Here is a 16,652-nt window from a genome sequence, read left to right as displayed (position 1 = left end):
ATGTAATATAGTTCTGTAGATTATAATTATTAACTTAGGTTACAAATTTCATTTGTTGCAAAAACAATGAACTAAAAGTTCAGTAAGAATATTTTCTGTTATAAACATAAATAAAAAAACATTACATAAAGTTCAAGTAGTGACTCAAAGACCCATGTCTTTTGTGGTCTGTTGCCAGTTGTTTCATGCTGCATAAGTGAGATGGACCACAAATTGACAATATCTGAATTATGTTATCTGAATTAGGCTTGATCTGTGTTGGAAAAAAAGCATACGGTATTTTATCCTAAGCTACGCAATTACTAGCAACCTTTAGGTTTGTGCACCCTTCTTAAACACAAATTTGTTAAAAGTAGGCTATTATTATAGAGATACAATCGGTTTTATTATCTTGGTAAGTTTTTGATTTTTTTAAATGATTTTTTTTACACCTTTTAAAGTAAGCTAATGCAGCTTTGTGTTAGCAAACTCACCATATAATAATTTTCCAGACATAATAATTCTGAAGGCTGATCTGAACCAGCTGTAAAAAAAAGCATAAATAAATGGATTCAATGTTGAGTTTGTCAGCGCAAGGCAAATAAGTGCATCAAGTACAGGAACACGTACTGAATTGCTAGTAAATGGCAAGACGGTAAAACAAACAAAGAAAGGAGTCCAACAAAAGATAAACACTCCCAGAACAATAGCCAGAGTTTTGGTTGCTTTTCTCTCCATCTTACTGACAGTTGCTCCACATTTCATCCTGGCTTGGATGCTTCGTGCCTGTCTCTGTGCAACAAGGAAAATTTTCAGGTAAATACACAACATTATGACAAGTGGAAGGTAAAATGATAAAACAGGTCCAATTGTGTTTGCCATCAAAACATCAATAAAGCATGTTTCTTGACATTTGTCCTCTGATTTTGGTGTTGCTCCAATTCCAATAAGTGCAGAAGCACCCCAGCTTACAAAAATCATGAAGACAACAACATGACGGCTGATTTTAGATTTATATGTTAATGGCTGACACACTGCATAATATCTGTCAATTGAAATACAACATAGGTGTAAAATAGAGCATGTGCAAAGATATATTCCAAAGCTGTCCCGTATCTTACAAAATAAGTTTTCTTGGTACATACATAAGCTAAACGAGAATGCTATGGTCAATGGAAATACTATGATCCCTACAAGCAGGTCAGTCACAGCCAGAGACAGAATGAGAAAGTTTGTAGGAGTGTGGAGCTGTTTGAAATAAAACACAGAGATTATCACAAGGAGATTTCCAAATACTGTGGCAACAGATAAAAGTGTAAGGAAAACATATAATATCACACATACAGGAGAAGGGGTTGTTGTAAATTTGTAACTGAAATTGTTTTTCTCATAGCAGGGATGCATATACGTTACTCCTGTTTCCATGATAATTTAAAAATTGATGCAATTCATTTTAAAAACAGACAACACTACAGAGCAATCACATTCAACACAATCTTTCAGATGTACATGATTTACAGACTGAGTAATAAATTGTTTATAATTTGCTGTTTGTAGCTTTGTGCCTCAGGAGTCTCTGTATTTAAATCTTTATTATGTACTCCTTGCATACTGTTATCCAATGAGAACTGGGAACTGTATCCCATCTGAAAGCAGTAATGACCAATGATGCAACATCTATGTGTGTCTATACATCACACTTTTAGAGGTACAAACACAGATGGCTTTGTTTGTAGTTTTCCACAATAATAAAAATAAAATAATTTTCTCTTCAACTGACAAGTGTTTTTATATCCATTATTTTTATTCCATGTTTAACAGTATAGTCTAGTCTACCTTACCAGCCATGAATTTCATCATCAAGCAAGGAATACAAAAAAAGGGCAGAAATGTTTGTCCAGGTTAGGCTAATGGCTAGACAAATGGGGGCACATTTATCTAATTTGTTGGGTTTTTAAAACAAGTCTATTTTAAAGTTTCCATATATGTGGGACAGAATTCTACTTTGTCAACCTCTACACTTTTGCATGACATTGTTGCTTTGGACTGTCATTGTTTTCTCATCTGAAAAACATCTGTGTTACTATATAAATGTATAGGTGCTGAACAAAGCCAGTATTTGGTGATGGTCCTGAAACTGCTGAATGTATCAGTTTACCAGGAGATGAGGAAATTATTGATTTGAGTATTGATTCAACTGAATATTTTATTTAATTAAAGAAATAAAAATTGCATGATGATGATACCCATGCATGATGATACCCCTAATTTAATATTTTGGAGCAGCACCTTTTTTAGCGATCACTGACAAGAAGCAACTTCTTTACTTCATACTGACATTACTGCATTTGATAGGTATGGTTTGGCAGGATTTTCTTTGGGTAAAGCAGGTAAAATGGATAGATTGATGCATTTGCCAACAGGTACTTCGACCCACTATTCCTAAGTAAACTGCTCAAGCTGTCTGTTTTGATGTATGGCATTTCCAAACTGCATTTTTCAGATCTGTCCATCTATGCAACTATTCTTATTCTTGCTGTGAGGCAACAGCTTGTGGTGTTTGGTGAATCTGCTTTCTGGTTGCTGGTTCCTGTTCTCCCATTGGCTGCCTGCAGCTGCAGAGAATCTGGCTCATCAGAGTGGCTGCATACTTAAGGTGGCCATTTGGATCAGACTGGCGCTGGAGCATCGCTTGCCTTGGGTAAAGCTACTCAGCCTACTAGAGATTTAAACAGTCTCTCGTGTACTCATGTTTTCGTGTTCTACGTCTGCTCTCAGAGTAACCCTGAGCCCTGTCTGATCCGAGTCACTGGCTGCCGCCTGAAGATTCTGAAGCCAGTCACTCGAGCCTGTCTGCAACGCTACCTGTCTGCCTCCTCCGAGAACCTGTGTACTGGAAGTACTTACCTCTCCGTCCCCAACCAAATCACTGGGAAGCCTTTTCCTCCAACCATGACTGGTACCACGCTCCTCCAAGCCAATCCTCAACACTCTCCTGTAAGACAAACAACTATCACTAAACGAACAATTACCAACACAACCTGCGAGCAGTTAAACAAATACTCACCATCTGCCTTCCCTTCCAGATACTGGTCTTGGGTTCACTTGTGCACTGTAAATAAACTCACTTACCTTTACGCTGCGTCTCCTGAGTCTGTCTGTCCTCTTGCTGCTCGTCGTTGACTAGTTGTCAAACCCTGACACAGCTTTAACTACTGCTCTGCTATGCCGCCATTATAGAAAACCTTTAGATAAAATTCTACTTTACATGGTTAATTCTATCATCGACTTTCATTCAGAAAAACCTTTCTTCATCTCAGTTCAACAGGATTAGACATAATTGCAGCTCTGATAAAAAATGTCTGTGTACAAACTAAATACCTGATAAATCCTTTTTTTTTTTTTAAAAAAACAATGCAACTGGATTTTTGTTCTGAATTTGAAGATATTTTTACTCTCATAAGAATGCATTCTTAATTAGAACTGGAGAGGGTGAAGCTGCAATATTTTAACTGCATGGAATGCTCCCTTATGCCAGCTAGATTCACATGCATATACGGTTACTCTCCTCCCAATATTGTGTCATCTGTGTCTTTGTTTGTCTGGCTCACAGAAGTGATGCTTTCTAGAGTTTCTGTGAAACTCAGGCCTTGTTTATACGGCACTCTTTTTAAGCGCAACCAAAAATTTTTGCTGTGATTCAGATACTCGTGTTCTGTGATGGTCGAAAAACCTTTCGATGTTTGAGGAAATCAAAAGCATAAATCCACACAGTCTGTTTTAGTACATTTGCTTTGTTCCAAAATGTTGAATTATAGATACTGGTAATATATACGAAGTATGAGTATTTAATTTCTAATCTGTAGTTACAGATGTTTCGATTCTCATCTGGGAATTTTTATCAATTCAAAACTGGAAAGAGTTGAGTTTCAAGCTCAAAACTGTATGCTTCATTTATGCAAGCTAAACTCATATGCAGATTATTTTCATTCGCTTCCCACCTTAAGGTTATTAGCAGTTTAAAACTTGGATTTTGTTTTCTCCAGTTTTGAAATAATAAACCTCCACCTCTGTGTTGTGATTCATGGACCTATCTGCAAACACTCACCCCACTGCCTCTACGTACACACACATACGCGCACTCTGTTTCTGCTGTTTCTGAGTCATCTCTCTCACTCCAACCCCCCCCTCNAGAAAGTTTGGTACCGTTAGTTTTAGCATTGTCATGTCTTAGCTTATTTAGCCCTCCTGTACATTTAGTTCAGTTCTGTACATTTAGTTTAGTTTATTTTATCTTAGCTCATACTTTAGATATTGTTAGATTGTTAGATTCCTAATTGTTGTTTAGTTTAGCTACTATTTTGACTGTCTCAGCTCATGCTTAGATATGTCTGGTTTCGTGATTTTATTTAGATTATCCTATATTTCATTTAGATTATACTTTATTCATTTAGAATACATGATTGTTGTGTTTTTCTTTTTTGGGTTTCATTCTGTATTGGATTCTGGTTTTGTTTCTGTTGCAAAGCACTTTGGATCGCCTTGTTGCTGAAAAGTGCTATATAAATAAATCTCACTTCACTTCACTTCACATGTTGGACCGCAAAACGTCTTCAGTTACAGAATAAAAGTCCAGTTGTTTTGTTTAAATTTCTGTTTATTTTTATTTTTAAACATGTTTTTATATCTAAAATGTTTTTATTTTACTCTTAATATTATTTTTGCAAATGAACTACTGCAACCTTATTTACTTTACTGCATGCAATTTTCCATTGCAAAACCTTGTAGAATGTCATGGGAGAAATGATAAAAGTTCCACACATACACACATACACACACACAAAGAAAATCTGTAAAGAATAGGATTATTGAGAGACTTTATATAAAATAATAGTAGCATAGTTTAAATAAAAACAAACAATAAAAAAGTAAATGTGGAAATATAAAGACAAAGTAAAACAATTACCAAATGTTGAAATACAGTTCCCTAAATTTATATAGACAAGCATTTAGCTTAACTTACAATTTTAATTCGTTGAAAAAACAAAAAACTAAAACCAGTCAGTTCAATAAGTTTATAAAATAAAACTTAATTTCATGAAATTCAAGGACTGGCGTAAAAAAAAAAAATCACAATCTGAAGTCAGCTATTTTTGTCATGGTGCGGGGAGAAGGAGGCGAACCCAGAGCGCAGACTCATGATGAAAAAAGGGACAATAATTTATTAAAATAAAAGAACCAAAAACAAAGGCTGATGTGGCAGCAGGAAGAAAACTAGATACAAAAACTGAACGGACATGGGCACGAGACGAGCAGAACCAGACATCAGGAAAATAGAGAAATGAACCAGCAAGTAAGGTGAAGGTGAATTAGGTGAAGTGGGCACAGGTGAGTGATAACGAGGAGCAGGTGGAGATGGGCGTGGCAGGGAAACAAGTGACTGAATGATGAGAGGTGAATAATGACAAGACACAAGGAACTAGAAGTAGGACCAGACTAACTGAATAAAATAAACAATAATCTCAAACAGAAACATGAAGACAATGAAAGCAAAACCCCAAATTCTAACAGTTTTATGCTGCATGAGGGAAATGGACCACAATTTGATAACATCTGATTTATTGTATCACAACAGACTTTATCTGTAGTAGGAAAAAAACAAAAGGTATTTTGTGTCAAGCCGAACTCATATCTTATCTTTTTCTTAGCAGAACAATTACTAGTGACCTTTAGGTTCAAGCACTCTTCTTAAATACAAATTAATTAAAAGTGGGCTACTATTTTTGAGATATACTAAGCCTTATTATCAGTCAGTTGTGTTTTAGACATTTCAAAACAATTTTGTGCACACAAAAATTCAATGCAGTTTTGTCTTAGAAAAATGACCATGTAAAATGTTTCTAGACATATTTATTAAATTATCATTTGAACTGGTTTTGAAATTTTAAAACTATATTTCTGCACCTTCAAAAGTAAATTAATGGAGCTTTGTGTTAGTAAAGTCTCCATGTAATGGTTTTTCAGACATAATAATTCTAAAGGCTGATCTGAACCAGCTGTAAAAAAAAGCATAAATAAATGGATTCAATGTTGAGTTTGTCAGAGCTAGCCAGTTAAGTGTTTCAATCACAGGTACAAGAATTAAAGTGTTGGTAAAAGGCAGGACAGTAAAATAAAGAAAGAAAGGAGTACAACAAAAAATAAACACTCCCAGAACAATAGCCAGAGTTTTGGTGGCTTTTCTCTCCATCTTACTGACAGTTGCTCCACGTTTCATCCTAGCTTGGATGCTTCGTGCCTGTCTTTGTGCAACAAGGAAAATCTTCAGGTAAATACACAACATTATGACAAGTGGAAGGTAAAATGATAAAACAGGTCCAAGAGTGTTTGCCATCAGAACATTAATAAAACATGTTTCTTGACATTGTTGTTTTGATTTTTGTGTTATTCCAATTCCAATAAGTGCAGAAGCACCCCAGCTTACAAAAATCATAATAACAACAACATTACGGCTAATTTTAGATTCATATGTTAATGGATGACACACTGCATAATATCTGTCAACAGAGATACAACATAGGTGTAAAATAGAGCATGTGCAAAGATATATTCCAATGATGTCTTTTATCTTACAAAATAAATCTTCATGGTACATACATAAGCTGAAAGAGAATGCCATGGTCAAAGGAAATACTATAATTCCTACAAGCAGGTCAGTCACAGCCAGAGACAGAATGAGGAAGTTTGTAGGAGTGTGAAGCTGTTTGAAATAAAGTACAGAGATTATTACAAGGAGGTTTCCACATACTGTGGCAACAGACAATAGTGTAAGAAAACCATATAACATCACACATACAGCAGAAGGCGTTTTGGTAAATTTGTAATTGAAATTATCTATCTCATAGCAGGGATGTTTATAAGTCACAGCATCAGTTCTGTTAACAGTAACTCTTGTTTCCATGATGACCTAAAAAAATGATGCAATTTTAAAAACAAACAACACTAAAAAGAAACCACACTTAACAAATTCTTTGGATGTATTCACAGATTGAGTTATGAGTTTGTAAAATTTCTGATACACACTCACATTGCTTTTGGCTACAGGAGTCTCTTTGTATAAACCTTTATTCCCTGCTCCCTATGTACTGCTGTCCAATAAGAATTAGGAACTGCATCCAATCTGAAACCAGTGATAACCAATAATGCAACATGTATGTGTGTTTATGTATCCTACCTTCATAGACACAAACACATTTATTGGTACTCGTCCACATAAAAAAAAACAAAAAAACAAAAAAAAAAACCCAAAAAGGACTTGTTTTTGCATTCTGCAGCAAAATGTGCTGCTCAGTGGTCAAACACTTGGTCTAAGTTGCAGGTCATGGGTCCTCCAACAAAAAAATGACACAAAACACACAGACCCAAAAATGTTTAAAAAAAGAATTGTCCTTCTGAGCCCTGGTCTAAATCCTATTGAAAATCCTTGGAAAAAGATGAAATATGCAATCTGGAGAAGAAACCCTTCAAACCTAAGACAGCTCAAACAATTTACTCTCAATGGCTGGGCCAAAATACTTGTCAACAGGTGCAGAAATCTCAAAGTTACAGAAATTGCAGTGATCTCTATAATGAGACATCTGTATTTGCCAACACAAAGTTCGGCCCACTCTTCTTGAGCAAACTGGTCAACCTGTCTCAGGTGTGAGGGATGGTATCTCCACACTGCAATTTTCAGTATTTCCATAGATATTAAAAATAATTAAGATATGGGCTCATGATTAGCCAATCTTTAGTGCTTTCAACTATATGTTTTGGGGGGTTATTCTGTTGAAGGGCGTAGAACTGCCACTGAGGCTGAGCTTTCTGACTCTGGGCAGTGTTTTGCTCCAAGATGCTTTGGTAGTTTTGAGATCTCATTGGATCTGCACAGATTCAATATTCCTCATGCTAGATGTACTAAAGCACCCCCAAAACAAAAATGACCTGCCAGAGACTCGTTGGATTCCAGCCAATACACGGGGGACTTTATTGACACAATTACTCTTGATCAGCTTGCCCCAAAATCCCAAAGTATCTTTGAAACAGGGCGTATTTATACAGATGTAATGCATTGATGTCTATTGCATACTTCTGACCACTTACGTAACTCCTACGACACTGAGTCTGGCTCAACCCATCTACAAAATAGACCCAGTGTGTTTCCTGTGTTCCAGGAAACGTCTTGTTATCACCACCACTGTTCTGTGAAGTTCTGGCAAAACACCCGGACATTCTTGGCATTTTAACAGAGCTCCTTTTCCATATTTGGTGAACCCTGCAACATCTCTGCACTCTCCTGCGCTCTCATCCACACCACCACCTCGCGCCACCAGCTTCAAGCTCTCAGACCCAACTCATCTCTCCCTGGCGGTGTACCATCAACTCTTCTGTAAGCAACCTCTCCAGTCATCCATTATTCATTCATTTCTTCCTAATCCAACCATTTCACCTCCTCATACAGTCGAAGACCCGTTCCAGAGTTCCCAGTCCCAGACCATCCTCTTCAGTACTCAAATCCTTTTAATAAACATTTTAAATCTGCTTCTGTCTCCTAAGTGTGTTCTGCATGTGGGGCAAATCTGTAACTAAAACCATGACAAATTCCTCCTTTTCCTCTTTTACATTGGGATTTCTGCAGTGGTGGAAAGTAACGAAGTACAAGTACTTCGTTACTGTACTTAAGTACAATTTTCGTGTATCTGTACTTTACTTAAGTAGATTTAATAATGGATACTTTCTACTTTTACTCCACTACATTTTACAGTAAGTATCTGTACTTTCTACTTCACTGCGTTTCTACAAAACCGTCGCGTTACTCGTTCCATCCAAGTTGCATTTCGGTACTTTGATTTGTTCGTTAGTTTGAAAGTATCCAATGGCGAGAGAGGAATCAGTCCACTGAACCAATGCAAAGCGAGAAAGAACCATTAGGCCCTCCCTCAAGAAGAGCAAGGCAGTACGGCACCTGCAGAATCACTAACACTCGGAATGGAGTCCGGTGATAGACAACCAGAAGACCTGCGCCACCCATGGCCTTATTTAAAAGATTTATTTGAAATAACTGGATCAAGTTTACCTTAAAGTGGCCAACTCTCTGCTATTCCTGTATCGATTTGATACAGTAGAGGCTTCTGCACTTCCCATATATGTGCCTTCTGTCACTTTTTTCAGCAGTTAAAACTGTTTAATTCGTTGTTAACACGTCGTAAACTGATTTTCCGAGCCGCCTTTAAATGCAGCATGAGCGCTAAGACGCTAGCTGAGTTTACAAATGTGGGGCAGCGAAGGACACTTGTTGCTGTGCAGAGCTGCTCAGGTGTATGTTAGAATCATGGCAGCAAACCAGCAAAACGCAAACTTTGCACAGTTTTTTCCCCAAACTAACCGACTGTTGGATACAGCTAATGTTAGCTAAAAGAGGACTATACCAGTACAGCACCTTGAGCTTGTGAAGAAGTAGCCTGTAGGCTACTGGTGGTGTTTTTTTATGTTCAAAAGTGGGTAGTACTTGTTACATTTACTTGAGTAACCATCCCTGTTAAACTCGTCTGGAGCCGGGGCTCTTTTCATTAGACCCACATGCCTGCATTATGTTTTTTTATTGGTCTGTAATCTAATCAGAAATGTCATGTTTTCATTAACTGTAAGCAACAAATCATCAGCATTGTTCATTAAAATGGTACATTACTGATGTATTAAAATTAAATACGATAGGTACACTTAATGACATTGTATTAGCCTTTAGGTAATACAATCGACAAGTACTTTTACTTTTAATACTTAAGTAGTTTGAAAAGCCAGTACTTTCTTACTTTTACTTAAGTACAAATGTTAATATGGTACTTTTACTTTTACTTGAGTACATTTTTGTCTGTGTATTTGTACTTTTACTTAAGAACATTGTTTGAGTACTTTCTCCACCACTGGATTTCTACTGCCTAAGACATTTGCTTAGTTGTTCCTGATGTACTCCAGGATCTTGGTTGTTTCATCCTGTATAGTGGCTCTGATGCTCACTAGTCCTCTGCCTCCCTCCTTTCTCGTGGTGTACAGTCTCAGGGTGCTGGACCTAGCATCTTTGTGCATTGTGGGGAACTTTCACATCTTGATGTTACTGGTTTCTATCTCTTCCTTTGGCCAAGTTATTATACCAGCAGTTTATCCGATGACTGGCACTGCATATGTGTTGATGGCTTGAACTTTGTTCTTGCCATTCAGCCGGCTCTTCAGAAACTGCCTTACTCTCTGTAGGTACTTAGTTGTGGCTGACGTCCTTGCGACCTCATCATGGTTGACATTTGTGTGCGGGATTCCAAGTTATTTTCAGCTGTCCTGAACATCTGCAATGTTGCCTTCAGGTAGTTCAACTCCCTCATTTGTGATCACCTTGCCTCTCTTGGACACCATTTGGCTGCACTTATGAAGTCTGAATGAGTCCTTGCTGTATATCCTGGTGGATCAGCGAGTCTCACTTGCTTTTGGCATACAGCTTGAAGTCATCTGTGTTCCTGTCTGACATGTTTTTTATACTGTATTTTCCGGACTATAAAGCGCACTTTTAGCACTCGGGCATACTGTGCGTACTCTGTGAGCCGCATTTGGGTGGACTGTTTGCAGATGGTTGAGACTTCATACTCGAGTGTACAGATAGCCTAAAATTCTCCCGTGACAAATTTCAGTCATGGCGTCACCGGACAAGGAGGAAGAGATCGCTTGCCTCTTAGCTTTAAAAAAACAAAAGAAAAGAAGGTGCATTTAGCCATGCAGCCAACGCACACCTGTCAGTGCTGCACAGAGAGCAGCAGTCGTGCTGCGTGCTGTGTGCTGGCGCAGATTCTCAACTGAGAGCAGTTGGTGTCGCACACAAAACAGTTCGATGTGAACACCGTTTCTTGCTAGGCAGTTTATGGTGCGACACAGAGTACGCGTATGTGGTCATAAAAATTTATCTTTGCGCGGACGTCCGCTTTGAGCCTGCATTGAGACCGCCTCAAGTACGCGTGGCTCTCCACGGAGTGAAGTATGCCCGAATATGTGGGGGGCCTTTACGTTGGTGCAGTATACTCCGAAAAGACGGGGCTGTTTTGTTTTGCTTTATGCGCCTTATAGTCCGGTGCGCCTTGTGAAGGCTCGCCGTAATTTCAACTTGGCAGACTCACCCAGCTGTCCAGCATCACTCATCGCAGATCCTCGCTCTCAGCTGCCAATTAGCATCCAGATTCGGGATATAAGGCTCCCCATCCACGGCTCCTCCTGCTCGCCAGCCAAGTCTCATGCTCCTGACCTGCTTGCCTCTTTGGCCACGCTTCTCCCCTCCGGCGATTCTTCCCCTCTTCCCCCGCCTCTCCCCGATTCCGGCAAGAGAACCAGGAAGAAGTCACCGGGGCCGCCCTGGCTCCTCCAGCGCCCCCGCTCCGGCTTCAGGGCCTTCCTCCGCCAGACACTGCCTTGATGCTCCCGCTCCAGCAGCTTCTCCGTCAGCTTCAATCTCCGGAGTTGCCCCCTCCCCGCTTCGCAGCCCGTCCTCGGTCCCGCCCGTCCCGGATGCTCAACAGCTCGCCATGGCTCTCATCTCCTCCTGGTGCTGGTCATGTTGACCCACGCTATCCCGTGCGTCTCATGCTCAGCTGTCAGCCAGCATAGCGCCCTCTGCCCCTCTCTCCCATTTAGCCAGCCTCCTCCGCTCCTTCGGCCGGCCCCTCCTTGCTCTGGCAGCCGGTCCTTGGTCCGCCGTGGCCAGAGAGGGGACGCACTTAATGATACCCCCATTGGGAATAATTTTAACCTCAGCATTTGCTCCTCCCTAACCGCGCGTTTCTCCATTTGTGTAGCCATTGCAAGGAAGCCCACCCAAAATGTGTCTGCCCCCGCCGGTCGAACCCCTCCAGGAACCTTCGCGGATCCAAGCCCTAATTTCGGTTTAGATTGCTGTCCGTCCGGATTGGCATTTCTTTTCTACGATAATGTTGTCCTTTCGGCCGACTCCTTGCAGTTCTGTATGGTCGCCGCCCTGTCCTCTGGTTTTGGGGGGGGGGGTTCTTCCAGGTCTCTGAAGGTTCTCTCGCCTGGCAATCATTCGCTAAATTCTGCGCAGCTGTTAAATTCCCACGACCGCAGCTTGGTTCCTCAGGGCTCTTAGGAAAACCTTAGCCTTAGGCGGCCTTCCTCCTCTTCTATTCTCTGAACACTCCTTCCAAATAGGGCCAGCCATTTCGGCAGCTCCACAGGGCATCCCTTTGGCTTCTCTTCAGCAGCTCGGTCACTGCTTTTCGGCGGCCTACTCCTCCTACATCCGCCTGGTCCTCTCATCCTTGCTAGCCGCTTAATGCTCGCTCAGCTTACAAGTAAGCTCTCACTGCACTTACTGGTGGTGGTGTTCTCCGTCTCTGTCCTTCTATCACCCTTCCAATTCCAGCCCTTCGTGGGCCTCCTACCAGCAGCAGCAGCCCTTCGCGGGCCCCTTAGCAGCAGCAGCAGCCCTTCGCGGGCCTCTTAGCGGCGGCAGCCCTTCGTAGGCCCCTTTCAGCCTTCTCCTCCAGCTTTCTCCACCTACTCATCAATCCCCTCTTTGTGTTCTCCTAATCCTTGGTTTCCTTCCAGCTCCCGCCCCACTCTCCCTTCCTTCTCGCCTCAGCTCGGCCCTGGCACCTTCTTTAGAGGAAGACTACCCTAATCTCTCACCCTACGTCAATCATTCAAGCTCACAGTGGTTCTCTGCAAACTCATCTTCTGCCGGGGCACGAGCGCCAAAGACCTCTAGCCAATAAAACACTCTAATTGTCTCTGTTTTTCTGTGTGAGTCTCTCGAGGTTGAAATATAGGACAAAAGTTCAAAAATTAACCATTCATTGACAGTGTGCCTTATAATCTAGTGCACCCTAAAGTGCGGAAAATGTGGTAAAGGTTGCTGTCCATTAGCAGCACAGTCTAGTCTAGCGTCTTCATTTCTGCCCAGGATACATTTTTCTGGCAATGAGGTGAACTTAATGACTTCTTGTGGCTGTCCTGTTTTTTTTAGTTGTTTTTTTAGTGTAACTAGGCCACAGTTTGCAGTGAAACAAGCACTGTTTTTTTTTTACTAACAAACTCTTGTATAGTAGGGAGGTGATTGTAAGAGCTGTATTCCATGAGCTGTTCTCTCACCACTATAGAGAAAAAATTCTGATGTTTAAAACTAATCTATATGTCCAGATAATTTACTTTAGCCATATTTGTATTGTTAATTTATATTTTTGTTTAGCTACACAAAATATCATTTTATTCTTTTATATGTATTATTCGTGTGTGAGGTAAAAAGGGGTGTCAGTAGGAGTAGCTATGGGGAAGTACTGGGTGGGGTTAAGAGATACAGAGGTGGAGTTGGGAGCAGGGTTATGGGTTGACAGCAGTCAAAGTTTGATGAAAGGTGGACGCAATTACTTTTAGACCTGTCCAGGGTGTACCCAGGTTTTTCGTACTGTGACCACTGGAGATAGGCACCAGCTCCCCCATGACCCTGAATGAAAAAGTGAATTTAGAAAATGAATGGATGGATGGATTTGTATCACTTTTTAAAATTTACTTTAATATTTTTCCTCATATCAACTTATTTCAGCCTTTTATACATTATTACATGCAATGTTGAGACAGTATCCAAATAAGGGCAATTGTCTTGTAGAATGTGTTGTGGGAGGAATGATAATATCTGTAAAGAATAAGATACTAAGTGAAGAACTCTATTTAAAATATTTTCGTTTAAATAATAAACAAATAATAAGCTAAATAAATGTGGAAAAAATAAAGACAAAATAAACAATCAAGAAATGTTGAAATATAATGTAATTCCATGAACTTACAGAGACCGGCATTTAGCTTAAAGGCTACATGTAAATACTTTGCAAGAAGCGAGAAAATTGGACTCTGTCTCCCAAAACTACGAGAAAAGAACATCTTTTTTTTCACAGCTCTGGTTTGTAAGGTTTTGTAGCTTGTTCTCAACATATTTGTGCAAAACTTTATTCTTGTGTGTTGTCAGAAAAATATTGTGTGATTAGTTCAAAATCTGAATCGAGTACTTAGGTTTAATGCTGAAAATTAAAAATGTTTACATTTTTATCTTTTTTTATTGCTGGCATGAAGTTTTATACAGTGGACAGTTTTGAGAAGCAGCTTGCAAAGGCAATAAGGAAGTATAAAAATGTATAAAACATGTCTTTCAAGGCATATAAAGACGTGCAAATGGATAATAATTTATAGAAAGCGGTAGCCCAAACAATATGCACAAAGGACAGCATTTGTTAAAAAAAGAAATGACATTACCTTTATAACAAATTTGCAAAGGGTAAATGACATGTTCACACAAAAGAGTGGTAATGCTGGTGGGAGGCAATCAATCAAATGGTAGGACCCTGTAAGGACTCTCGAGGACTTCTGCGCCTGAGTTTCTCATAGTTTTGCTCCTCTTTTTGACAGCTTGAGAAAACAATCAACTTTCTTGTTTTTTTGCAGTATGTAACGAGCTTAACATAAAATCTTAGTTTGTTGTAAGAATGGTAAATGTTCCACAAATTATATAGCTCCTTTTTAACCTTACCAGGTTCCAAAAAGCACCTTAGAAATGTTCCCATTCACCCATACCTTTCATTTATTTTTACTCATTATATAAAGCACTTTCATTGTATCAGTGGACAGTGGGGGAACCGTGTCTTGCCATAGACACTTTGGCACACTGCAGGGGATGGAGATTGATCCCCTGACCCTCTTATCAGTGGACAACCACCCTATCCACTGGGCCAAGAACAATGTACTAAAATCAGTTAGTTCAGTGAGATTTTCTTTTGTTTTAAACTTAACTTAATTTCATAAAGTTTAAGTTGTAGCTCAAGAGAACTGTATCTGCAGTAAGTTGTTACATGCTGCATGTACACAAATTGACTCTATCTGATTCATTGTTTCTGAATTAGACATCATCTGTAAAAAAAAATAATAAAAGTTTTTTCTCCCAAGCGGAATTCATTATTTTCTGAAAGAATTATACTCGTCATCACAATTACAGCCTTTAGGTACATGCACCCTTCTTAAACACAAATTTATTAAAAGTGGGCTACTTTATTGGAGATACTATCATTTATATTATCAATGTTTTTTTTTAAGTTTTTGACTTTTAAAAACCAAAACTTCTGTGCCACAAAAAGTAAATTATTGCAGCTTTGTGTTAGCAAACTCACCATGTAATATTTTTCCAGACATAATAATTCTAAAGGCTGATCTGAACCAGCTGTAAAAAAAAGCATAAATAAACGGATTCAATGTTGAGTTTGTCAGCGCAAGGCAAACAAATGATTCGATCACCGGAACTGGTACTAAACTGTTGGTAAGAGGCACAAAAGTGAAACAAAGAAAACCAGGAGTCCAACAAAAAATAAACACTCCCAGAACAATAGCCAGAGTTTTGGTGGCTTTTCTCTCCATCTTACTGACAGTTGCTCCACATTTCATCCTAGCTTGGATGCTTCGTGCCTGTCTCTGTGCAACAAGGAAAATTTTCAGGTAAATACACAACATTATGACAAATGGAAGGTAAAATGATAAAACAGGCCCAATTGTGTTTGCCATCAGGATATCAATAAAACATGTTTCTTGACATTGTTGTTTTGATTTTGGTGTTGTCACTGCAACTCCAATAAGTGCAGAAGCACCCCAGTTTATAGTAATCATAATGACAACAACTTGACGGCTGATTTTAGATTTATATATTAATGGGTGACACACTGCATAATATCTGTCAATTGAGATACAACATAGGTGTAAAATAGAGCATGTGCAAAGGTACATTCCAAGGCTGTCTCGTATCTTACAAAATAAATCTTCATGGTACATACATGAGCTGAATGAGAATGCCGTGCTTAAAGGAAATACTATGATCCCTACAAGCAGGTCAGCGAAAGCCAGAGACAGAATGAGGAAGTTTGTAGGAGTGTGAAGCTGTTTGAAGTAAAACACAGAGATTATAACAAGGAGGTTTCCACATACTGTGGCAACAGATAAAAGTGTAAAGAAACCATATAACATCACACATACAGCAGAAGGCGTTGTAGTAAATTTGTAACTGAAATTCTTTATCTCATAGCAGGGATGTATATATGTCACTGCATCAGTTCTGTTGACAGAACTTCTTGTTTCCATGATGATCTAAAACCCTTATATAATTCATTTGAATAACAGACAAAACTACAAAGCAATCATGTTCAACACATTTTTTCAGATGTACAACATATACAAACTGAGTAATGATTGTTTAAAATTTCTGACAAAACACTCACAGGTCATCAGTGCTGTTGCTTCCTTTGTGCCAGAAGAGTCTCTTTGTATAAACCTTTATTCTGTATTCCCTACCTTCTATTACCCAATAGGAATTGGCAACAGTATTCCATCTGAAAGCAATAATGACCAATGATGTAACATGTATGTGCGTCTATACAGCCCACTGTTAGAGGTACAAACACAAACAAATTTGTTGGTACAATTCCAATAATAAAAAATAAAAAAACAATCTCTAAAATGACCTAAACTGTCAAAAATATATTGGCATTACCATGTTTTTTCCATACATAAAGGAATACTATAGTCATTTTTGAAGTGACATGAAGTGAAAT

General features: G+C 39.1%; 3 protein-coding genes across 3 annotated transcripts; all 3 read right to left on the bottom strand.

Moving 5' to 3' along the window:
- Positions 1 to 116: 116 nt before the first annotated feature.
- Positions 117 to 1,491, bottom strand: LOC108247840 (trace amine-associated receptor 1-like). The gene has a single exon (XM_017436205.2). The coding sequence runs from the start codon at positions 1,402 to 1,404 to the stop codon at positions 445 to 447; it is 960 nt and encodes a 319-aa protein (XP_017291694.1). The 5' UTR covers positions 1,405 to 1,491; the 3' UTR covers positions 117 to 444.
- Positions 1,492 to 5,956: 4,465 nt separating this feature from the next.
- LOC108247846 (trace amine-associated receptor 1-like) lies at positions 5,957 to 6,940 on the bottom strand. The gene has a single exon (XM_017436212.1). It carries the CDS (start codon positions 6,938 to 6,940, stop codon positions 5,957 to 5,959), a length of 984 nt encoding a protein of 327 aa, XP_017291701.1.
- An 8,255-nt stretch (positions 6,941 to 15,195) lies between these two features.
- Positions 15,196 to 16,182, bottom strand: LOC108247843 (trace amine-associated receptor 1-like). The gene has a single exon (XM_017436209.1). The coding sequence runs from the start codon at positions 16,180 to 16,182 to the stop codon at positions 15,196 to 15,198; it is 987 nt and encodes a 328-aa protein (XP_017291698.1).
- Between the last annotated feature and the right edge of the window lie 470 nt (positions 16,183 to 16,652).

The sequence above is a fragment of the Kryptolebias marmoratus genome, linkage group LG19 (assembly GCF_001649575.2).
Source record: "Kryptolebias marmoratus isolate JLee-2015 linkage group LG19, ASM164957v2, whole genome shotgun sequence".
NCBI classification, from domain to species: Eukaryota; Metazoa; Chordata; class Actinopteri; order Cyprinodontiformes; family Rivulidae; genus Kryptolebias; species Kryptolebias marmoratus.
The sequence above is the reverse complement of the archived record's forward strand: the minus strand, read 5'-3'. Positions and strand labels throughout refer to the sequence as shown.

Coding starts and splice junctions, on each gene's coding strand:
- LOC108247840 (XM_017436205.2), bottom strand. CDS start 1,404: ATGGAAACAGGAGTAACGTATATGCATCCCTGCTATGAGAAAAACAAT.
- LOC108247846 (XM_017436212.1), bottom strand. CDS start 6,940: ATGGAAACAAGAGTTACTGTTAACAGAACTGATGCTGTGACTTATAAA.
- LOC108247843 (XM_017436209.1), bottom strand. CDS start 16,182: ATGGAAACAAGAAGTTCTGTCAACAGAACTGATGCAGTGACATATATA.